This window comes from Ammospiza caudacuta, chromosome 10 (genome assembly GCF_027887145.1).
Source record: "Ammospiza caudacuta isolate bAmmCau1 chromosome 10, bAmmCau1.pri, whole genome shotgun sequence".
Lineage (NCBI taxonomy): Eukaryota > Metazoa > Chordata > Aves > Passeriformes > Passerellidae > Ammospiza > Ammospiza caudacuta.
In genome coordinates this window covers 10,277,191-10,302,422 of record NC_080602.1, presented here as the reverse complement: position 1 = coordinate 10,302,422, position 25,232 = coordinate 10,277,191, and the positions used below count along the sequence as shown (strand labels likewise).

Genomic DNA, 25,232 nt, shown 5'->3' with positions numbered 1-25,232 from the left:
AAGGCAGAGAGAAGAATAAATAATCCATGGGAAGCCTACAGTGAGCCAAGGCAGAAGATATTTGGCATTAGTGGTCCATATATTAATTTAAAGAGCATTTCTGTTTCCTAAATATTGGTGCAGGACAGCTTTGGTTGGATCTGGAATGTCACTGGATTTTTCCAAACATGTCAGTGACTGATATCAAGGAAAAACTAAACTGTTCAGGCAAGTGAGCCTCCAAGAAGTATAAAATATCCTGGATTTCAGATTCTCCCAGTTTTGAAATAACTTCTTGGTGGTTCAAATAAAGTTTCTGAGAAATATTTTTAAAGCTTTGTCATTCCCACACAGGATTTAATGCACTGATCATTTACATGAAGTTATCTGAATTCTATTTAAAAACTGAATTTCCCTCCTTAGGTAGAGGACTGAATGTGGAATAAACTGCCTGTAAATGTGAAACAGATTTCATCTTGTTGTTATTTCCCATCCTTTTTGTGTAGGGTCACGCTGACCAACTCTCACCATCCTGTTGGAATGGGGTGGCTCACCTTTTTCCTTAGAGGTTAAACCTGGGAAACAGGGATGTGTCTCCAGAAAATATTCGCCAGAAATGTTGTATTTCCAGTGCCAGGCTGGAAATGTTGCTGATGACAGACCTGGAGATCACCCAGTGGTGTTTATGAAGTGCTGATTTGGCCATGTGGAGCTGATGTGATGTTGGTGGTGTCAGTGCTTCCTCTGTGTGTTTGATCCACAGGATTGTTTCTCCGTGGAAGGGGAGGACCTGAAGCACGACTTTGAGCGGCTGCAGCTGGCCATGGAGATGGTGGGCTTCCTGCCCAAGACACGCAGACAGTGAGTTTATTTTCATCTTAATAGCTTGGAGATTGTCCTGCTTAATGCCACCTCCACTGGCAGGACATTCCAGAGAGGCTGCCCCATCCCTGGAGGTGTCCCAGGCCAGCCTGCTCTAGTGGAAGGTGTCCTACCCATGGCAGGGTGGAGCCACATGAGTTTAAGGTCCCTTCCAAGCCAAAGCATTCTGTGGTTCCATGATCATTGCTGTGCTGAACAATTCTCTTCATGCAAATGGAGCGTTGGCAGGAGTTGACATCTTGAAGTATTTCTCAAGTGTTCATGAATAATCACGCCTCACTCTGCATGTCATGAATCCAGAGCTTGGTTTAATCAGAAGTTCTCATTATCCCTCATCAAACTTAACCCTTTGTGTGCAATTCTAAGTCTGTAGACTCATTTCCAACTGGCCTTTTTTGCTAATTCACTGGACATGCTGGTTTGAAAACTGGACTTTAGCTGGCTTGCAACACTACTGACACCATGGAATTAGAGGTTTCCTGAGGGTCATCTCCAACCAAACCTACAAAATAATCCCTCCTGTGTTGATTTTTGGCTTGAAAAGCTTGAGTAGGTTGGGAAGAACTCGACATAAAAAATTACCTCAAAGATATTTTCACACAACTGAGAAATTTTGGAAGCTCGTTCTTTATCCCTCACTTGTAACAAATCAATTATGAAATTAAAACTGCTTTTTCTCTATCTTCCCCACACACATGGATAAACCCAAGGATCCATACTTGTGTGAATATGTTGTGTCAGAGGCTGCTTTTTCAGGATGAGGTTTGTCTAAAGCCTGTTGAGGGCTTTAATTGCCTGAGCAAAGCAATCAGGAAGTGTCAGGACTGAGCAGAGTCGGGTGATGCAGTAAATTCTCTCTTCTGATTTACTGTGCAATGATTTGTCTTGGCACACAAGTTGCTCCTGGTGAATTTTGTGTGTCAGAAATGAAGTGCATTCTTCACTACACGAGCAGGTTTATTTTGCTTGGCATTATACAACTGCAGCACAAATAAGGAACCACCTTCAGCTGAGACATAGGGAGTATGTTTTAAATACTACCATACTTTTAAAAGTAATTTCTTTGTAGCAAAACATGGGGTTTCACCTTTGTAGAAACAGAGAAGAGGAGCTTTTATAAAATTGCATCCTGAAATTCACAACAAGGAGTCAGTATCCCTGTTTTGGAGATAAGGGAGGACTTGGAGAGGTGAAGGTGTCCAGACAAGCTGGTGGCATAGCTAGGAATCACATTTGGGTTTATTCATTTTTAGGTCCCAAGTGAGTGTAGAAATAGGGACAAGCAGGATTTGTAGCTGAAGTCAGCCATGGCTCAGGAGCTGGGCTTGATGAACCTTGTGGAATCCCTTCCAACTCAGGATATTCTTTGAGTGTCTGATCCTATTTTTTTTTGGAAGGGAGATAACTTAAAAATGATCAAATTGCCTCCAAAACAGAAAAATTGGTTGGATAAACTTACTTGAAGTGTAACATCTTTTCTTTGCCTCAGTTACTTAGATATGATAAAAGCATTTATGCTGTTTTGTACAGTCTTTTGTTCCTGGCTGGGTCTAGATCCAAAAAGGTGACAAAAAGATGTGTCCCAGGGGACTAAGAGGGATCACCTGCATGTCCATGCCCACTCTACCCCTTAATTTAGACAATTGCATGATAAATATTTAATCTGCATATCAAGATTAATGGAGGATTTCTATTTTTTTTACAACATGGACTGTAATTTTGTAACTGTGGGTTTGATGTGTTAAAGAATTTTCAAGGAAACTTTTCAGATGCAAGTTTGGTACTTGGCTAAATAAAAAAACTTCTTGACATGAGGCAAAGTGGATTCTTTGGGTTGAAAATTAGGAGAATGAGTCAAAGAGGGGCATGGCCCTTGGGGGTAGGGTCAAATTTACTTCTTCATTCACTTTATGAAAAACAGAGTGAAAATGAATTGTCTCTGTTTAGGATTTTCTCTCTGCTGTCGGCCATCCTGCACCTGGGGAACATCCGGTACAAAAAGAAAACCTACAGGGATGACTCCATCGATATCTGCAACCCTGAAATCCTTCCTGTGGTGTCAGAGCTGCTGGAGGTAAGGCTCTGCTTTCCCTCCTGGAGCTTCACACCAAACAAGCCACCTCTGATTAGCACACAAAACGTGCACAATTTATTTCCAGTTTCACCAAAGAGTAAGGTTTTGTGTGTTTCCATTCTTATGGGCCGTTCATGTTTGCCAGGGAAAAGGTACAATAACTTTTTTAGGAGGTTTTTCATGGAGGGTTTTTGCCCCTACTCTTCAGCTTCAGGTTTCATTGACTGAAAATCCTGTTTCTGTGATGAAATGTGAAAAGTTGCAGGGTGTGTATGCAAAGCAATCCTGCTGTCCAACACAGCAGTGTCTTCAATTGCCAGCCTTCAGCTGGTGCTCCTCAAATCTGTTCCAAAATCTGTCTGAGGAACTTGAGCAATTGTACAACCATAACCCCATGTTTTTCTTCTGTGCTGGCTGAAGGAGATGCTGAGCTCCCTCACTGTGTTTTTTGTCTGTTATTACCTGCCAGATTCTACAAGAGAACCTGTAGGCCCATCTCACCCCCTCTAGTCCCTATTTATGGGCCTGTTATGGAGCTTTTTGGTGCATCTATTGATTATCTGCTGTTTAGGACCTGATACCTTGGCTTCTGTGAGCCATTGCTGTGCTGGTGTCCCTTGGAAGGGTTTGTAGGACTCCACCTGGCTGGCCCAGGCCACGTCCAGTAAATCAATGCAAAAGCATTAAATTAGCTCTCAGGAGATCTGCTCTGTCAGCGCAAGCAGGTTATGAAGCTGTGATAATTCTTTTAATGAGAAAAGTCTTGAATGAGCCACCTTGTCCTGCTGGCCTTCAGGAGCTGAGCTCAAAAACCTCCTGACATGGATTGAGGTTACCAGAATCTCCCCTTGCTGTCTCACTTCACTTGAAATGCTCTAAACCTCTTGAAACGGAACTGTTTTTCATCTAGTTGATTATAGCAGAAATTATCTTTACCCTTTTGTTCTCCCTGGATGGTCTGGAAGGTGAATTTGTGCTGATTTTATGCTGGAATCAGAAGGCAACTTGTCCTTTTGTGTTACACATGATGCTCTTCCCATTCATTCCATTAAATAACTGTTGTGTTATCTCCCTACCTACAGAACTTGGGAATTGGCTCTCTGGGATTTTCATAGCACTTCATTAATACTTTGAATTTAGGGAGGGGAAAGCTTCTGTGAAATATGGTTTGAGCAGCTGGATGCTCTTTGCATCTTGGCCTTGGAGATTGCAGAAATAAACAGAAGGAAAATATAAGTGGGGAGGAGAATGTTGTTGATTTTACCCTGTTAAATGTGGCCAATCAGTTAAGTAATTGTTTTTTAAAAAAGTTTTGAGTAAGAGAGTGACTTAGAGAGCGGAAAAAGTTCCAGGCTTTGGGTCTTTGCCTTTGCAAACAAACCCTTTTGCAACATCTGCATGTGGGGAGGTCGTGGGGTGGTTTTTACACATGATTATGTGAAATGAGGCATTGGCTGGGCCACGTCAATCCAACAGGGCCTTAATGTCATGGGCTGGAACAGCACCCCCAGGTAGTGTCAACAAGATGTAAAAATCAATAAATATATTTCTTTTTCACCATTTGAAAAAGAAAAACCAACAAACCTAACCACTAAGATCTGAAATATCTGAGCAAATTGATAGATTTCTGTTCATTGTGGTAATTCTTTTTGCAAATTAAAGGACCATCTAGAACATAAAAGGCTTGTTAATTAGATTGGGACAATGCTTGCTGCATTGAGGTAGGATCTGATGAAATGCATCACTGAGTTTGGTAAGTGGTGTTGTTTGTCCCTTAAGTTGCATTTAGGTGACAATTGATCCATGGAACTGGAAGCATTTGCTGCCTCCAAGTGTAAACCTTTAAACAGACCCACTGAAATCAGCTGAAATAAAGCAAATAATCTCATTTTCAGACTTGATTTATCTCCATGAAATGCCACATTTCTGTTTGCAGACCTCAACAGATGTTGTTGCTTATTCAGGTTTGACCCAAAGGAAGAACCAAAGGGTTCAAACAGATGAAGCATCATTACAAAAAGCAGCCACAACTCCTTATTCATTACAGCTGTCCACATTAAATGCAATGAGTTTTATTCAACCAGAGATTTAAAATACTGGTTAAAATATTTGACGCTTTGTATTTGTCTCATTTGGGTAATTATTTTTATTACATTCTTCTTTTTTTGTGGTCACTGAACAGTTTTGCTTTTCCCATTGTTGCTGAAATTATGAATTGGCTTGAAAAAGTTGTTAATCCCTTCTCCAGATCTTGGCATTAGACACTAAAAAGTGAAAAATCATCTCAGAATAAAAGTAATAGGAGTTGACAGAGAGTTGAGCTTCCTTTCCTGTGGTCACTGGCTGCTTGGTGGGACCATGCAGAGCACAGCAAAGGGATGGAAGAAACTGTGATCTGATACTTCCTTATCTTGGGGGGACTTCTGGGTTGATCTTTGTACTCAAATGACTCATTGGATTTGTTCAGTCAAGGATTTGTCTCAGAAAAGAGAAGGAAAAATGCAACTGGAGCTGGGTTGGCCATCTCTGAGAGCAGCCAAGAGGAGATGCAGAGGTGCTCCAGCATGGCCTCCATGGGGATGTAGCCTCCAAGGGCAGGAGGGGAACCACCAGCCTGGCTGAAATTAAAAATTTAGGCAAAATTAGGGTCTGCTCCTACTGCAAAGGGGAATCTGGCCCAAATTCTCATGAGCTGGTTGGTCTGTGTTGGGACCTCTAATGATAACTGGGGGAATTTCCCTCCCTGCTGCACCAGTTAATGCAACACCACTGCACAGCCACCCTCCCTCTGTGTCATGAGATTTGTGTCCCTAGAAAATGAAGCTAATACTGAGATTTTTTGAAGGAATCTGGGAGGAGATAATGATCTGCAATGGATTTGCTTTTTCTTAGATATCAACAACCCCATCCAATATGTTTTTGCTTTATTAAACCATCCAGAGCAGCATTTGTTGAAACTGCAATATAGGATTTTGGCCAGACTCTGCAGATCATTGTTTCATTTACAGTAAAATCCCTGATTCCATTTTTTTTTTTTTTTTTAGGAATAGACATAGTGTGTGGATTATGTGATGCTTTTGGCAGATTTTTCAGGGCCTTTGTTTAAACTCTGCTGAAATGCTGTGCTGGGGAGTGATGTCAAGGCTGCCTGATGGATCAAGCAGACGTGGAGTCCTGTGCAAGCACTGCAAATATCCCAGGGCCTGAGCAGAAATCACAGAGGGTTGTGTAAAACTGGGTAAAAGCTTTGTGTTTCTGGGGGGAAAGTTTGGAAAAGCTAATTTGTGGGCTTATTAATAAAAATAATATATTAGAGATTATCTAGTTGACCTTAAAAGAGACTTTTTGTTTTCCATTGGAACAGTAGGAACATTTTAATTATGCATGCTTACTAAAATGGGAAATTATTTCCATGGATAAAGCATTGAAGAAAGAGATAAATTCTGTCTTTGCTCAGTGGAGCAGTTTTGTATTCAGTTTTTAGGTTTAGGTAACCAATTCAATACCTATTCTCAATGCAAATAAAGGTAAATACAAGTGATCAAGTGACCTAAATAAGTTTTGCCAGATCTCCCAGTGCACATTTTTCTTAAGAGCTAAAGTTGTCCTCTCCAGGAGATTTATGTGCTCAAGTTCTTCTTCCACTAGAAAATGGCCTTCAGCTTCCCAGAGGGATCCCACGGGCACTGGGGCTCCTCCTGTGATAAATGTCTTGGAAATTAATTGAGGAGGGGGTGAGGATTATGGAGCAGACAGTGCTTGCTTCCAGCTTTTTCTTCTGAATTTGTTTTTCAGATGATGTTTTGTAGAATCACAGAATGATTGGGGTTGGAAGTGACCTCCAAAGTTCATCTGCTCCAACATCCCTGCAATGAGTAGGGATATCATCATTAGATGTAAAATTTTGAGCCAGAATTAGAGTCAGAAAACTTCAGAGAATCACAGAATATGCTGAGTTGGAAGGGATCCACAAATACCATTGAGTGTAACTTTACAGACTGAGGGCCTGCCCAGACACCCCAACAATCCCACCTTGTGCCTGAGAAATTTTCCAAACACTCCCTGAGCTGTCTCAGCCTTGGAACTCTGACCATTCCCTGGGAGCCTGTTCAGTGCCCCACCACCCTCTGGGGGAAGAGCCTAAACCTCCCTAACACAGCTCCAGCCATTCCCTCTATCCTTTCTAACTCTCTGGTTATTTGAAGGAAAGTCTGAGGAACAGGTTCAGCTCTTTTCCAAGAGGAACTGATAGAAATCTGAATTTATTTTCCATTACTCCACATGAGGCGTCTTTAGAGCGAGCACTCAGCACTGGAATCCCTTTCTCAAATATGAAAGGAGAGACAAACCTGATGTTTTCTTGTTCTCCAGCTGGAAATGGTTCCTTTTTCTTCAGCTGCTCTAACATAATACCCCAGAATTACTGGAGGAGCAGTCTCTGCCTGCCTGGCTCCAGCCCAGCCCTTGCTGGCTCCGTGCTCCGCTGACGTTCCCAGCTGTGGCACTGCTGGGCACCCCTCACTGCTCATGGAGCTTGAGCCTTACAGCCCTCTCTGGGCCCACTTGTGGCAACAAAGTCTTAAATCTGCATTTTGTCCCTGTAATTAAGATCTAAACTCCTGCAGGCCGTGTTTAAGAGGGGGAGCAGGCTGTGCCCTTTAGCACCAGGAAGCAAAAACCCTTGAAATGTGACCCAAGAGTGAAACTCCTAGGGTACAAAGTAAAGGAGTAAGTGGTGTTCTCCTCTTTGCTACTCTGCACCAATGGGTGTTCCTATTTCAGTGCTTCACACTTACTGGAGGAGGAGGTGTAGGATGTGGGGAAGCTGCGAGTGCCTCCATGTCCTTAGTCATCAGCACGTGCTGAGTTTTTATTTAGGAAGCCCCAGTGGCTCCTCCTTGGCATCAGGAATCAGCTACTTTCATGCTGTGACCTTGAATGCAGATCAGGATGATTTGGTTGCCCCCGTGGTGCTCATCAGAGGTGATGAAGGAATTGAGATCAAGCTCCACTGGGGGGTAATTGCAGAGAGGGGCCTGGGGAGATGCAGGGATTCCCATCCTTGCCAAGAGTGATTTTAATGGGATCTCCACGGGTCAGGAGAAGAAGGATGCACATCCACAGGTTCCCTTAATCCAGAGAGCAGGGAGAGAAAGAACCAGAGTGACCATGAGCTGGGGATGGTGAGGGAGGGCGTGGGTAGTTGTTTAAATTGCTTAAAATCCCTGTGTTTGCTGACAAATCTGGGACTTGGAAGTGTTTATGTTGTTGAGGAATATTTCTTTGGACTGTTTTGATTAGGAACCATCTGACACCCCTCTGCCTTGTTGCCTTGGAAAATTTAAAAAAGCCAGCATGCTGGCTGTGGGTTTGCAGCATCCTGAAGGGGGATAATGGATGGTGTGAAACTCACTTTTGTTCCAAGTTGTGCAGTTGAGGGAGAGCAGCTGATGGTCCCACAGTCAAGAGCTGCTGGAAAAGTGTCCACAGAGCTGAAAATTACAAAATCACATATTTTGGTGAATGTAGAGGAATAGAAACCAAATGTGGAATCTTGCTGTGGATCTCTGGATGAACCAGAAGATTATTTTTTTCCCTGCTTGATTTTGAAAGGTAAAATTGGATTGTAGGAACTGGGGGCTCCTGAGTAGTGCTGAGCACTAAAGAAATGAACCTTGAAGTGTCATTTCCAGTGACAGAGACCTTGCTGGCAGGTGACATCATATACAGGTGACCTGATGTATTCTGATTTCCCCAGCAACAAGTTCTTGTTGCAGGAAGAATCAGTTATATAAAAACTCCCTGGGTTTTATCAGGGAGACTCCCATAATAGTAGTTTTGGCAGAAGGAGACTTATGTACAGAAGGGCATCATTATTGCTATGGTTTGTGAGATTCCTGACCTTTCACTGTCTTGTTTGCATTTCCTCTTCATACTAATTCCTGCACGAAGCCCTTAAGTCAAAGTACGTACATAGAATTGTTTTGGTTGGAAAAGACCTCTAAGATCATTGAGTTCAATTGATAAACCTCTATGTTTCCCATTTTCCTTGTCAAATCATAAATGGTTTCCCTGTGATAAAAATATGGCCTTGGATGGCTTCAGGAATGTGGATTTTGAACAGTCAGAGATGTCCAGAGGAGGTCTGGTGCCTGCATGGAGTCCTTCAGGTAGGAGAAGCAGTTTGTAGAGACTTCAATCCACATCCATTAATTCTGGGCTCCAAGATTCTCACCCAGCGTCATGATGTCTTTTTTGACTTGGAAATTTAGTGAGGATCAGTCAATGACTCAAAGTCTTTAGGTGTAACTCATTTGTTCTGGGAGAGAGGACACCTTCTGAATTCCTCAAAGTAAGAGGGTCTTGAAGCTGATTGGGAAAGTGGCTTTTCGCCAACAGCTGGAATTTCTCAGCACAGCTTTTCTCCTTGCTGAAGTGTTTGTGTTGACACAACTGAGTTTTGTTCTGCAGACCTGTGAGGGCTGATTAGAGACTGTCACCTCGCCAGGAACTGGGGCTTTATGGAGTAAACATCCAGTGCCAATAGCAGAGTAAATATCAGGTGCTTTTCCAAGGGTTTCTTCCTCCTTCTGACTCCTCCCCACCCTTAAAAGCACAAAAAAACCCCCCTCCTTCACTTGGATATCTCTGAAACTGATGACACTGCTTGGCTTATTCTAGAGTAATTTGTATGATTTCATCTTGACAACTCTGGAAAGTTGAATTATTTTGCCAAGAGAAAGTTTGGGAGGGAGGAGCTGTACCAGGAATAAGGAAACCAGTGGGAAATTGCTACAACTGGGATGCCTGAATGTAGAAAATCAGGTTCCTTTGAATACCCTGGTGTTAGGTTTCTGATGCTGGATTTATGTGCTGAGTTGGCTCCTCCCAATGGCATATTTTTACCCATTGAACTTAACTCTGCAAGGGCTGGCAAAAGTGTTGGTGGGTTTTTTTTTAATTAAATTTTGATATTTGAATGTGTTTACACTGAATTTTATTTTCAGTTTTGCATCTTTTAAACTTGATTTAAAATTTAAAAAGATCACTAGAATAATCATTAACATTTGTTTTAGGTGAAAGAAGAGATGCTGTTTGAGGCCCTGGTGACCAGAAAGACAGTGACAGTGGGAGAGAAGCTGATCTTACCATACAAATTGGCAGAGGTCAGTACATGATGTTTGTTATTAAAAAGCAACTCTTGGAATGGTTTTCAATGCTTTGAGATGCACTCTCAGAGTTTCTTTCAGTTTTTATTTATGTCAAAATAATGTAAGAGAATCTATTGGGTGTCCTAATCTAGGAAATTATTGACTTTTCTTCTATTCCATTCCTGGAAGGCAGGTTTGTACTTTATTCTGATGGTTTGTAAGTGCTTTAATGACTTGTGGTTGTGTGAGAGTTGTCCAAAGCAGAGCTGTGCATTGCTGGGTGTGTGTGTGGGTGCAGGTGTTCATCTCCAGATGTCATTCCTTAAGCTGGAGAACTGATTCCACAGCAGAGTGCTGACCCAAGACTCCAGGAAATTTTTATATTTTTACTGCCTTCTTGAGTGCTTGTGGTAGTGTGGTTCTCGTATGGCAGGAGGTGCAGATCTCCAAAGGAGATTCCCAGTAGTTTTTCCTCAGACCCCTCAAAACCTGGGCCCTTGTGTGATGCTTTGGAGCAGCACAAATCCATCAGCTTCTCTCAGACTCCAGTGTAGTTATATGGGATTTTCAGGAATTCTGAATTCTATTCTGTGGCTGGTAAAGCGAAACAATTTTTTCCTCTTATATTCTTCAAAATACATAAATTCTGTTCTGCTGAACTGCTTGTTTTGGCTATTTCTGCCTCTAATCTTCTTGTATCCCCCAGATTAGGAACACTGAGCATCACACCACACTTGGTCCCTCCATTCCCTCTTGTTGTAGGGTTGTGTGAGAATTTACAGCACCTTGAAGAGCATCTCAAGCAGCTGTTTTGTCACAAATAACTAAACACATCATGTTGTCAATGGGGGTGTGCTGGATATAGTTTGACTCCTTTTTCCAGGGGAAAAAAAAATATTTTCTCCCACTTTGAGGGTGTGTTTAAGCTCAGTAACTGTAACTGAGCTTTAATCTTTAGAAATGAAGTGTTGCCTTTGTGCAAAAGTGAAATGTGCCCTAACAAAGGGCACACAAGGGCTCTCTGGGTCTTTGTGATGGACTTTTAATCAATATGGTGTTTCTACCTTTTTCCTTTATCTTGGGCACAGACGTTAAAAAATGGCCAGAAAAGTTTAGAACTGAGCTCTAAGGACCCTCTATCCTCCTGCTGGAGGGTCCTTAATATATCATAGAGTGGGCTGGGTTGGAAGGAACCCTAAAGATGGTCTTGTTCCAATCTCCTGCCATGGGCAGGGACACCTACCACTGGACCAGGTTGCTCCAAGCCCCATCCAGCCTGGCCTGGGACACTTCCAGGGATGGGGCAGCCACATCTTCTCTGATCAACCTGTGCCAGGGCCTCACCATCCTCACAGGGAAGTATTTCTTCCTATGATCCCATCTCTGTCAGTTTGAAGCCATTCCCTCTTGTCTAATCCCTCCAGGCCCTTGTCCCAAGTCCCTCTCCAGCTCTCCTGGAGCTCCTTTAGATACTGGAGCCTTCTCTTCTCCAGGCTGAACAACCTCAGTTCTCTCAGCCTTTCCTCACACCAGAGCTGCTCCATTCCTCTGATCACTCTGGTGCCTCCTCTGGACTCTCTCCAGCAGCTCCTGTGCTGGGGTCCAGGGCTGGGGTCTCACCTGAGCAGGGCAGAGGGCCAAAATCCCCTCCCCTCCCTTGCCCTGCTGCCCACCATCTGCAGTGTGTTGACACAGCTGGGAACAGTCCTACCTCCTGTTGAGTTGGAAGACACCTCTTTAGAACTAGAGTGGCTCAGCATGAGTTTCTCCAGTGCTTTCCCAAATGTTTTTGGTGATATGGCTGCTCCCAAATCCCAGGTGTCTCCTTAGGGAGGTTTATCACCAATATCAGTAGAAGAAAGGAAAGATCAGGGTGTGGTGGCTGTGGGGGAAGACGAAGGAGCCAGGCTGCTTTGGGAATGGTTGATGTGATCTCCGTGACAAAATCATTTTGGGAGAAGCTGTGAATTATGTTAAGATGGGCACCTCCTGTGCTTTTTGTTTACCTCCTTACATCATCAGCATCCTGACCTCCAAATTTTATCCAGCAGTGACCTCTCTCTGAGAGCAGGTTCACTGCTCACAGAGCAGAATTTGAGATGCTCCAATTTGAACCTCCCCATGGTTAGAGGCCTTCTCCTGGTCATTCTCTGGCTCAGGGAGTAGGAGGAGTGACTTAAATTCAGGTCTGTCTGATTCAGGAGGGAAGAATGGGATTCATTTGACATTTGGGACTTCACAAAGACTGCTGATGTCTGATAATCCCCACTCATGACTCACTGGGCTCTTGGGAATCAACGGGCTGGTTATTCCTGTGTATTTAACAAAGGAGCATTATAGCTAGCTCCAAGGGATGGAGCCATTGAGGGTTTGAGGATTTGCAGACATGGGTCTCCCACCACGACCTCTGTAGCTCATGAGCAGCTGCCTTTCCTGATGGATACAACAGCTATTTTATTCTTCAGATGCCTGTGGGTTTTTCCATAGCTTGGTACACTGAAATTTTCAGTGGGGTTTGTCTGGAAAAGACTCTGCTCCACAGGTTGTCACAGAAAGGATTGCATAATGTCATTTTGGCATGTCCTTGCTTCTTTACACCATCAAGAAGAGCAAGACTGGTGGGATCTACCAGTCTTCAGGTTGCAAGAGAGGTGGTAGATGCTACATCCCTGGAAATGTCCAAGGCCAGGTTGGATGGGTTTGCCCATGGTATGGGATGGATTGAGATCAGTTTAAGGTCCCTTCCAGCCCAAACTGACTGGGATTCCACATAAAAAGTTTGAGATTTAGGTTTGGGATGGGTTTTGAGGTTTGATGAGGTTCCCATGTGCATCTACTCCATTCTGGAATGTTTCACTTTCTGTGCTCGGCACAGGGGCCAACATTTGCCCATCCCTTTCATGCTTTTCATGGAAAGTGAGTGTGATCATTCCATGATCCCAGCCTGGCTCCTGACAGATTTGTGCCCTTAGGGTCCTGCTGTGACAACTGTCACCCCCTTAATAGTCTTGAATGGGCAGAGTTGGCCTGAAGGGATCCTTCCCTTTGGTATTTTGGAGGTTTCAGAGCTGAGACTGGAGTTTTATTTTCCAAGCCAAGCCTTTTCTCTTCCCCTTCCCTGAGCTGCAGCCCCAGAGCACATGGAGAAGCTGACTAAGTTGGATTTGCAGTGATGTAACATTCCTGGCTGGCTGCACGCTCCTGCCTTCTTGTGTGCTGATTGCAAACACAGTCCTGTGGTTTGGGGCTTTGTTTTTTTAGAAACAGTGGTTTGGACACATGGCAGCTTGCTTGAACCATTCTCTTTCAGTTATGAATTGATACCAGACTGACTAATCCTGGTTCTGTTCATCTCTGCAGTAATTTGGGTAAAACCACACCTTTTATTCTGGCCTGGTTTGGGTAGAAGGTACTGCAAAGTGGGGACAACTTGTGGATGGACATCATGGAATCACAGATGGGTTTGAGTTAAAGGGACCTTAAAGCTCATCTCATTCCACTCCCTGCCATGGGCAGGGATCCCTTCCACCATCCCAGCTTGCTCCAAGCACTGTCCAGCCTGGCCTTGGGCACTTCCAGGGATGGGGCAGCCACAGCTGCTCTGGGCACCCTGTGCCAGGGCCTCTCCAGCCTCACAGAGAGGAATTCCTTCCCAATATCCCATCCATCCCTGCCCTCTGGCAGTGGGAGCCATTCCCTGTGTCCTGTCCCTCCATCCCTTGTCCCCAGGTCCCTCTCCAGCTCTCCTGGAGCCCCTTTAGGCCCTGGAAGGAGCTCTTGAGGTCTCCCTGGAACCTTCTCTTGTCCCAGCAGTTGGAAGCCTGCAGTGCTGAAGGAGAAGCTGCAACTGGGAACCACCACTAAATAAACCTCTGTTTATTCATATTGTGCTTCCTCTCTTAGGACTTCTTCTTGATGGTTTTGCCCCAGGAGCTGAGTTGGGCTTTTCCCTCAGGAATAATGTGCCATTTTAAAATTAGGCAGAAATATTGATTTTGTCAAATCTGTGTTTTATTTAATAAATTCAGGACTTTCTGATTCTTGCCCACATATAATTATTCTGCTGGATGATCTTGGAGGATCCAAGGACTGGATTTCGGTACCTAAAGGGGAAGGCTCCAGAGTGAGTTTTTACAAGGGCCTGGAGTAACAGGACAAAGGGAAATTGCTTCAAACTGAAAGAGGGCAGGGTTAGATGGGATATTGGGAAGGAATTCTTCTCTGTGAGGGTGGTGAGGGCCTGGCACAGGTTGCCCAGAGAAGCTGTGGCTGTCCCATTTCTGGAAGGGTCCAAGGCCAGACTGGAAGTGCTTGGAGCAACCTCACCTAGTGGGAGGTGTTGCTGCCCATGGCAGGGGGTGGAATGGGATGGTCCTTAAGGTCCCTCCCAACTCAAAGAGTCTGTCAATCTTTGATCTAGGTCAGGTATCAGGTTAAATGTAACACTGAAGTCCAGTGAGGAGGTGGGATTCCAGCAATTAAAATCATGGTCTCCTGTGTGCCAGCAGTTGCTGGTCCCATTGTCTTCAGCTGAGCAAGTTCTTCCCAGCAGAGAGGAGATTTCACTTTACTTTATTCTACCCAGGAGCATTCAAGGTGTGTGGCAACAGCACCTGCACGAGCAGGGCCATGGGTAGGAGCAAATAAATAGTTGTGAGCAAATACATAGTTGTGAGCCAAACACCAGGGTGGGATTCCAGTTGTCCCAGTGCCCATTCTTGGGATGTTACAGGGTTTGGTTTATGGGATGAGCATGTGGTTTTTCAGGAAGACCCCACAAAGCATAATGTGCTTTTCTCATCATTCAGCAACTCACGGTTTATTGTTTAGACGTTGTGTCTGACCATGGTATTAACACTCAAGTACACCCCCATGTCTCTCTGGAGCTACAGCTCTTTCTGAAATTAAGGAGAGGGCAGTCAAGGGGAGATCTGGTTTTACAGGGAAAAATGAAGACTATTTTGTTTGGCCTCTCATGGCTGTGGCACTGTGCTTGATTTGGGACCTGCAGGGGAGCTGCCATCCTCTCTGGCTGCACCTCTGGCAGTCAACAACACCACATTCATAAATAATGCTTACACTCATCTCTGGCAGCTGCCTCTTATCTCCTGAGCCACAGTACCATGGAGCTGCCTCCTGGAACCATCCATTTTCCCTTTTATAGCACTGGATGGTGTTTTAATGCAGTGTTTGAAACAACTGCAGAGTTTGGGAGAGTGTAAAGGTTTAGAAGCTTTAGGCCATAGATAAACTTAGGGAAAAGGCTGCACAGACATGAAAGGCTGCGCTTGTGTGCTGAGGTCTTGGGCTGTTGTCCAAAACAGCTGCCAAAGACTTTATCAGAAGTGAGATGGTGCATTAATGGAGCCAGCAGCACTTCATGGGTTTGCAGAGAAATCACAGTGCAGCGAGTGGTAACAGTGAGCTGGAAAATTCCACTTATCATTTAGCAATGGGGAGGACCCTTGGAAAAGGTCATGGGTGCAATAGTGCCATCAGTAGTAGTAGTGGTGATTGGACTATTTTGATTCAGATCTGTCTTGAGCATTGGGCATCTCTGCAGCCCCAGCCATCTTCTCCTTGATAAGGCAAAATATAACAGGCATGTAGCTGAAAAAGGGAAAAATGGGATTTTAATGGCAGCAAAGTAACGTGCTGTGGGTTGCTGTTGTCCCTCTCAAAGTGCCCCTCAACTCCAGACTCTGGGCTCTTTTTTCATATATTATTATGTGCATTTTTGCAGTTATACTGAGGTAGGAAAGTTTCACAAGGCACAGTTCAGGTATTCAAAAGAAACAATAAGATGCTCTAAATATCAAGTGATTTGACTGATATTTGGTGGGAGACATGGGAGCAGAGCACTTCAGTCACATCTTTGTGGAGAACTTGGGGGTTGTTAAAAATCTTCTCTTGATCCTGTTTGTAATCTGAGTATCATCTTAATCCATGCAAGGAACTGCTCTCCTGGGCCACATCTGTCTTCCTGTTCTATCTAAATAATCCAAGGAATTCAGGTTTTTTCCATCTCTGCTCACTGCAGGTCTCCAAGGCCATTAGAACATGCCTTGACTCATGCACTCAGTTAACTCTCTCAAATCCATCTTGGTTGGTGATTCCATCTCTTTCCATCATGCTGGAGACAATCCTGAGCTCCACAAGCATCCCTGCCTGGTTTCCATCCCATCTGTTCTGTTTATCAGGCTGGTGTCCAGCACCTGCTTGTCTGTTTTTCACCAGTCTCTGCATTTTTTCCCTGTTTTTCATCCAACGAGACAAAACTCATTATCAAAGTAAATACATCTGTTAGCAAGCCCTGTTTTACATTCCTCCAGAAAAAAAAATCCATGATGTTTTCAATTCATTAGCTTCATTTAACCAGTACAGTTGGTATTTCTTAAGCAATTGACTTTGCTAATAGACATTATTTTAACAGATCTTTATAATTTTAAGCCATTTGTGATCAAGGACATTTTACCCTAAGGATTAGAAAACATTAATTCACACTTTTGAGAGAAATCTGATGTGAAATTGTGCAACAGAAGGGAAATAAAAGATGTGACACAACTTTTTGGTCAACAACTGACCTGATTCTTGCCTTCCTTTAATTCTGGAGAGCTGGTGGGAGCTGGTTGTTTGTTGTGATGGATGTCACTATAAGCATGCCCTGTGTTTAACTGAATGTGTGTTCAGAATTGTAAGTGGAAAATGGGTGTCTGAAAACTCAGAGGAACAGAAAGGGGCTGAGTTGTGCCTCCAGCAAGGCAGTGCAAGCAGCTCTTGGGGAGCAGATGTTGGGCCAGGAGCTCCAAACTCCACCAGAACCTGGGCAGCAGGGACAGGGGGGATTCTTCCTCTGAGCTGCTTCAGCCCTGGGGTCCCCAGCATCAGAAGGATGTGGAGATGCTGGAGAGAGTCCAGAGGTGGGCATGGAGAAGCTCCAAGGGCTGGAGCCAGGCTGGCAGAGCTGGGGGTGCTCAGCTGGACCAGAGAAGGCTCCAGGGAAATCTCAGAGCCCCTGGCAGGGCCTGAAGGGGCTCCAGGAGAGCTGGAGAGGGACTGGGGACAAGGGATGGAGGGACAGGATAAGGGGGAACAGCTTCTCACTGCCATGGGGCAGGGTTAGATGGGATATTGGGAAGGAATTAGTGGTCATGAGGGTGGGGAAGCCCTGGCAGAGGGTGCCCTGAGCAGCTGTGGCTGCCCCTGCATCCCTGGCAGTGTCCAAGGTGAGGTTGGACAGGGCTTGGAACAAGCTGGGCTGGTGGAAGGTGTCCCTCTCCATGGCAGGGAGTGGAACTGGATGACCTTGAAGGTCCTTTCCAATCCAAACCTGTCTGGCATTCCATGATCATGTCTTTGTTCAAATGGCCAGGTGCTCCATGCTGTTGTTACATGGCCATGGAAGGTCACCATGGAACTGTTCAGTGACTGTGTCCAGAGCACCCAAATTACAATTAAATCTGTGATACGCTTTTTATTCTGCACAAATAGGTGCAGCTGTAAGTGCACGTGAAATCAGCTCATGATTAGTTGGAAAAGCAGTGATGCAGTTTTGGTGAGATTTACAAACCAAAATATTCAGGCTCTTGACAATCTGAGATGTGCAGGATTAGGCAGGGGGTGACAAGCACTGAACCTTGTGTTTTGGGTGACAGCAAAGCAGGAGAGGAAAGTCCAGGTGTTGTGGAAACATTTGCTGAGGGCTCCACAGCTTTACTTTCATTGTCCTTTCATCCTCTCACGTTCATTGTCTCTGGGTCTGTGCTGGCTCAGCAGAGCCAGAGAGATTTCTTGGAGTGGGAGGACAGTTGGATTTGTGTCCTTTGGGAAAAGGGGAGAGGAGAGAACCTTTGCCTAGGAGCGGTGGGCCAGATACATCCTTCTCTTCTGCTGCCATAAAATCACGAGATTTTATTTTTTCACATCACCAAGTGTCATTTTACCTGGCCCTTCTTCACCTGGGATGAATTTTTGCTGAGGAATACAAGACGCTTGGAATGACCAGGATGGTTGTTTGGGATTATAAACTCTGCTGTGTTAGGGACTTTAAATCAGGGAGAGCATCTCATTTTCAGCACAAACACTTAATTTTCAGCCCCATAACACTCAATTGGTAGAGACACAAGGTAGAGAAGCCTTGTGGAGTGAACTGTAATGAGTCGAAAAAGTATTTAATTACAGTAGAGAACTGAGTGATGTTTCATTCTCTATATCCTTGTAGTGGGACTGGCTGATGCCTTTTTCAGCCCATTAAAAGGGAGAAGAAATTGAGTTCCAGGCCCAAATGGCAGAACATTACCTAAGATATTAAAAAACCCAAAAAAACAACAAAGGAAAAGATCATAGTTGCAATTAATCACAAGCCTGAAAATATTCAGGGAGAGAAAGTGGGAAGGAGACAAAATAATTAATAGCATGAAGAAATGAAAATTCTCAGTCCTGAGGTATGAGGATAGGGACACTTAATGGAACATAAAGGAGCAGAACTGCTGGAAGCACCTACTTATCCCAAAACCCATTAGCTGAGGAGACTCATTGTCACCACGGGTTATTAACGTGAGGAGCTCAGCAGGAGCCCTTTGAAGAGCTGCTGTGTTGATGAGTGGATTCAGAATTCACAGAAAAAATATTAATGGAATAAAATTGAAACCCCACAAAGCTTTTAAGAGCCAAGCAAGTGTCTCTGCTTCAGGACATGAGGGCAACCTGGGGAGGTGGAACTTCAAAGGAAACCTATTTGTGGGATGAGGTTTCTCACTTTTCCCTTGGAGATGCACATCCTCATGTGCAAAAGCTGCTGCAGTCACTCTCCTGCTCCGTGCCACCATGGAAACTCCTGTGTGCTAACTGTGTTCCTGCTATTTATTTGGCACTGATGTCTGGGAAAACAAGGAAGACATTGGGATTCCAAAATTCCTGAACAAAGTCCAAGATCAGGACTTCAGGAAGGGAAAAGCTGACTTTCCATGGATTGCTCTGCTTATATCCCCCTCCAGCTGCCCTTTCAAAGCAAATCCATTCTCAGCTCTTTAAAGGATTCTTTTAATTAAGTCTGATTACTCAAAAGATGCTTTATTGTCATAGAGTTCCTTTAGTTACTTAAATTTCTACTAAAACCATGTGAAAAGTTTTCAAGGAATGCAGACAAGCCATTCCTGGGTTAGTTAGCCATCTCTTTCCACAAGGGATGTAGTTTTGGTACATTTGCTTGGAATATGGGGTTTTCATGTGTAATCCCAATCTGAATAAATTCAGGTTGATTTTTTTCCTCAGCCCAGGGCTGTTGCTCAGTGGGTGAAGGAGGAGGAGGAGGTGTGGAAGTTCTGTGGCTGGATAGGGTCTGTTGCACAAACTTTGCCTCTACAGGGGTAACAGCTGAGGTGTGATGAGAAACAAGTTCTCTTTGGGAAACCTTGCCCAAAAAATGGTAAAAATAACCTGGAATGATGATGATGGTGCACTAGCAGAATGACTTTGTCTACACTTCTGCTTGAGAAGGACCAATCTCAAGGCAGGGTTTGGCTTTTCAAGGCTTGAGGGCTGGTTTTGGTGATTGATGGACTCCTTGGTGAGGATCCCAGTACTTTGTGCCTGTAAGTGCTGAGCAAATTTCCCTAAATGTGTCCTCCTCACATGAGGTCACACAACTTCCTCCTGTGACACAAAGTAATTTATTAATTGGTTTTTGTACTGGTTTTGCTGTGAAAACGTGGGTGGAATGGGAGCTCAGTTTGTGCTGTTGGCAGAGCAGACTCTGGATGCTCCAAGGTGGAGGAAAACACATTTTGTCATCAGTGGACCTTTCAAACTTGGCTGCCTGGTGGCTCTGTTCTCCTGTAGCTCTGTGTGAGCATCTGTCCCTAAGGGATGTTCCACATGTCTCCTTTCATCATCTTCTCCACAGGAGAAGCAAGACCTGCAGCCTTGTTTTCTGGAAGGGTTTAATTTCATGAAGAGACAGTGGGGTTTTTTTCCTTTTTTTTTTCCAGTTTTGATTTGTTCCAGATGACACTTTCTAACCACAGTGCCCAAATCCAAAGGCTCTGAGTGAAATCTTTTTAGGAAGATGATGCTCGTAACTGCCTGGCTCCGCAGTCGGCACTCAGAGAAAATCTCTAACAAGATTTGTGTTGGTTTCCTTTGCTCCTGGCTCTGCTCTGGGGGCTGTTTCTGAAAAGCATAACCACAACGTGTTCCAGTCATCAGCTGCAAAGTGACAATATCAGAGACAAGACTTGAAATCAACTCTAGAAATGAACAGGCAGGCTCTGGCCTGGGATGGGGATGGGAATGGGAGTGGTTGGTCTCCCCACCTGTCCTTTCCCAAACCTGCCTGCCACCAGTGGGGACTCAATAGCTAGATCTTCAACACAGCCAAAAAAGATTTTCTTATTGTTTTTATTTGAGGTTTTCCGCATCATTTTCTGTGTTTGCATCCATCTAATGACAGGAAGGATGAGTAAGGAGAGGGCAGTTGCAGGAGCACTCTGATGCTTTCTGTGCTACTCAGAAGTCACAGGAATTCACAGAAGCACACAAACCATTTCAGTGGGAATGTATGTGAGATGGTGTGAGGATCACAGAATCACAGGGTGGTGTGGGTTTAAAGGACCTTAAGGATCATCTGATTTCATCCCCTGCCATGGGCAGGGACACCTTCACCAACCCAGGCTACTCCAAGCCCTGTCCAGCCTGGTCTTCAACATTTCCAGGAATGGGGCTTGGAGCTTCTCTGGACAACCTGTGCCAGGGCCTCTCCAACCTCACAGCCAAGAATTCCTTCCCAATATCTCATCTAACTCTGCCCCATGGCAGTGGAAGCCATTCCCTGTGTGCTGTCCCTCCATCCCTTGTCCCCAGTCCCTCTCCAGCTCTCCTGGAGCCCCTTCAGGCCCTGCCAGGGGCGCTGAGCTCTCCCTGGAGCCTTCTCTGGTCCAGCTGAGCACCCCCAGCTCTCCCAGACTGGCTCCAGAGCAGAGGGGCTCCACCCTCAGAGCATCTCCACGGCCTCCTCTGGGCTCTCTCCAGCAGCTCCACATGGCAGCTCTGCAGGTGGGGCCTCAGGAGAGCAGGACAGAGGGGCAGAATCCTCCTTTCCTGCTGCCCAGGGCATGGGAGAATTTGGGGCTCCCAGAGCACAGGAATACCTCACATTGAGCTTTTAATGACCCAGAACTGATTTACCACTCCATTCAGCCCCCTTGAGTGAGTCTGAGTTACCCCTGTGTGTGTGGAGAATTGTGGTTTCCTGCTGTTCTGCTCCCTTCCCTGTTGTGACCCAACATATTTGGTTTCCATCCCCATCCATGTTCTGTGTCTGGGATGAACCAAGCAGCCTTTGGGGTTCCCCCTTGGCTCACAGGGCATGGGCTGAGGCAAGCAGGATTAGGTTTTTTTTTAAACAGAGGCTTAACACCCAGAGGAAAGTACTCTTGCAGGATATCAGACTCAAGCCTAATCCCTGACTTGGCATGCAGGAGTGTTGTATCATGCTTGGGCGGGAGAAGTATGATGTCATTTTCCACACTCATATTTTATCTGAACATCTTGTTAAAACCCTGTCATTCTCCTGGGTCATTTCCCTAAGAGAAGTCAGATCATCAATGCACCACTCTGGCTTCAGCCCTCAAGAAAGGTTTTTTAGTGAGTTTTATGTACAATTTAGGAGGAGGAAAAATATCTTTAAAGGCATCATTGAAAGAAAAGGAGTGAAAAATGCTTTTTAAAATTTTTGATTAGAACAAAAAAGAGGAAAAGCTGGCTTAAAGTAGTTTGAACATTCTATAAAGGTTCATATTTATGCTTTAATTCTATAAATGTACCTGCAAAGGAAGTACTTTGAAAAACAACAACAAAGCACTGAAACCTTTTGCTATCTCTGGCTCCCGCCCTCCGGGCTGGCTGCCACATCCTGGCAGAAACCTTCCACTATCACCCTGGAGCTGGGAGGCAGCAGGTTGTCCTGCCAATGGATTTTATCCAAGGGATGCAAGTGTCAATGATGTTTTCCAGAACTTAGGGGTGGATTTTCCAATGAGAAAAAATAGCCTGTAATGTCATTCCCATGCAATGCTGCGTGGTGCCCCAACATAACTGAAACACAAAGGCACTTCAGGATTTTGTCACTAAATCAGGTGTAAAAGTTCTCACATTCAGGAGGGGGTTTAGGTATTTGTTTCAAATTTTATGTTACACCTTTTTTCTAATTCTTCTTGTGCTCTCCCTCCTCTTGTACCAGTTTGTCAGTACTTTTCACCTTGGGCCAATTGGTGCCTTCACCATCACGCTCCTTGGACAAAGGTCCTTCTCCAACCTGCCAGTCTGCATCAGTTAGAGGCATTTTAAGGGGATTTCCCAAACCCTACTAACACCCTTCCTAAAAATCCTGATGGGACAAGTCAGTTCAACAAGTTTAGCCAGAGAGACAATTTTCCAATGTCATCATATCATCAGGTTGACAAGGAAGTCCTTCAAAGCTATTTGCTTACTGGCAGCTCTAGGAAATGATAAACCACTAGTAATTAATTTAAAAAAATAATTATTTCTAAAAAGTAATTAAAATTATTTTAATATCACAATGTTCTCATCCTGGATTAGTGTGTTCATCCTGCTGGCCATGGATGGAGTAGGACACACAGCATGAGAGGGGATTCTTCCCCTCCACTCTGCCCTTACCTGCAGAGCTGCCTCCAGCTCTGGAGTCCCCAACATCAGAAGGATGTGGAGTTGCTGGAGCAAGTCCAGAAGGGGCTACAGAGATGCTCTGAGGACTGGAGCCAGGCTGGGAGAGCTGGGGGTGCTCACCTGGACCAGAGAAGGCTCCAGGGAAACCTCAGAGCCCCTGGCAGGGCCTGAAGGGGCTCCAGGAGAGCTGGAGAGGGCCTGGGGACAAGGGATGGAGGGACAGCACACAGGGAATGGCTTCTCACTGCCATAGAGCAGGATTAGATGGGATACTGGGAAGGAATTCCTGGCTGTGAGGGCAGTGAGGCCCTGGCACAGGGCACCCAGGACAGCTGTAGGTGCCCCTGGATTCCTGGCAGTGCCCAAGGCCAGGCTGGATGGCACTGGAGCAACCTGGCCTAGCAGGAGGTGTCCCTGCCTGTAGGTGCACGGTTTGTGGTGATTGGGAGTGGGGCTGCAGCTCATCCCCAGTGGGCACAGCTGTGAGCAGCACTGCCAGCAATGAGCCAGGGAGTGCCCAGGGGCACTGACAGCCACCAAAGGGAGCAGAGGGCACACAGGGGCAGTGCATCCACATGAGGGGGATAAAAGGTTGGGCTGAAGAGCAAGAAGGGCAGATGTTTGCAGCTTCCTGAAGTGACATGATGTTTCTCTGTATGGGCAGATGCCTGAAGCCTTCTGATGAGATCTGGTGTTACTCTGTATGGGTTGAAGCTTCCTGAAATTGTGTGATGATGCTCTGTGTATCTGACTGTGATATATGCTACATCTGCCCATGGCAGGGGGTGGAACTGAGGGATCCTTAAGGTTTTTTCCAACCCAAGCCATGCTGGGATTCTATAAATGAGGTACTAAAACATGCATTTGGACTAGGAGAGGGATTTAGTCCTTGTCTGATTCCAGCAGCTGAGAGATTTCTTGTCTGCTTCCTTCAAACCCAGAAATGTTCCCCCAGTTTTGGTGATGAGCCATTGATGCTCCAGCAGGTTCTGTGTGTGATGCTGCTCTCCTTCCTCGCCACCCTCCTCCCTTTCTGCTCTTTCCCTGATTTAGCTCTCACAGCTATGTCTCTCCCTTCCTTTGCTGCTACTCCATCTCAGCACAGGAGTGTCAAACCCAGCAATCCTCCCTCAGCAGTTCTGTCCCTGCAGCCACAAACCCAAGCTGCAGCCACTTTCCATGTGGGCTTTTTCAGCCATTGTGGAGCAGTAACAGTGTCAGAGATTAAAACTGGATTTTTATAGTGTTTTAGTACATGTGGTCTCTACTCCTCTGACATGAGCACTATGAGTAAAGTAGTATATGGCACTCCTAAGCTCTCTTCAAATAAAAGTGTATTTTCAGTTTGCTTTTTTTAATCTCTTAATTAGTGATTGCTGTAGATCATCATCTCTGAGATGCCCACATGGGCTGTTTTCAATTGTCTGCACACCCAAGGCTCACTGAGAGTGGGGGGTTGGCTTCTGTTCCTGGTCATTAGATCTCTTCAGGTGATCCAAATCAAGTGCATTAGGAGAGCTTGAATTCCTCCTGCTTTTGCTTTTCTAATCTTGGATAAATTCTATCCCTCTTCACAGTGGGATTATTAACACTTGTCAATATATATTTTTTTTAAAAACGCAAGCACAGTTTTTATTTATTTAATAAAACTGATTTCTTTAATAATTTACTTGCATGCAGCATGATTTTGTTGAATACTTGGAAGCAAATAAGAAAACTCATACCCCCTTTTCCTGATTTTTTTCCCCTACTTGGAAATTAAATATGTCATTTAAACCCACAGAAGTGATGGAAGGAGGGAGATTTTCATCTGAAAAGCCTAGGTAAATACCATGGGTAAAATTCGCTAGATTGTAAAATGTAATTTTTTTCCTCTGAGCCATATTGGAGTGAGACATTTGTGTTACAGTAAGTACCAGTGTAATTACGAAGCCAGATTTCACCTTAGAGAAATGGGGGAAAAATGGGAATAGCTGATAAGGATTTCAAACCAGACATCAAATGATAGTGAAAATCTAATCCTGTTTATGATAATAGCTCACTAAATAATTTCTGTGGTAAGATATCAACAGATTTCTGAGATTTAATGCCAAGTCCTATGAGCAGAAACACCAGCTGATTAATCAGAGAATGTGCTGAAAACTTATTCCACCTATTAACATAAAAGCAAACAAATGAAGCTCCCACAGAGCCACTAAAACCACATTTCCAGATTTGATTTTTTGAGGGATTTCCTGAAGAGGAAGAATTCTACTGCTATATTTTTTTCCCAAACATTTAATTGGAAGCACCTTTCATCCTTGTATAGAAATTATAGGAAGCCCATCAAAGGCCCTAAGGGAAAAGGGGATATTTCCTCTCTTCCTGTGTTCAGATCTGATTTCCTGAAGAGAAGAGGAATCTCTGTTTCTTCTCTCCAGCAAAAGAAAATGTATTTTGTGGTGCTCAACTTTACTTAAGTA

General features: G+C 44.6%; 1 protein-coding gene across 1 annotated transcript in view; it reads left to right on the top strand.

Annotated features, from left to right (window-relative positions):
- Positions 1 to 25,232, top strand: part of MYO9A (myosin IXA) — a 175,817-nt gene that overhangs the window by 73,447 nt on the left and 77,138 nt on the right. Inside the window, exons 7-9 of the mRNA XM_058811168.1 lie at positions 743 to 840; positions 2,809 to 2,935; positions 10,012 to 10,101. Of these exons, the coding sequence (XP_058667151.1) occupies positions 743 to 840; positions 2,809 to 2,935; positions 10,012 to 10,101 (315 nt within the window). The remainder of the gene's footprint in view (positions 1 to 742; positions 841 to 2,808; positions 2,936 to 10,011; positions 10,102 to 25,232) is intronic.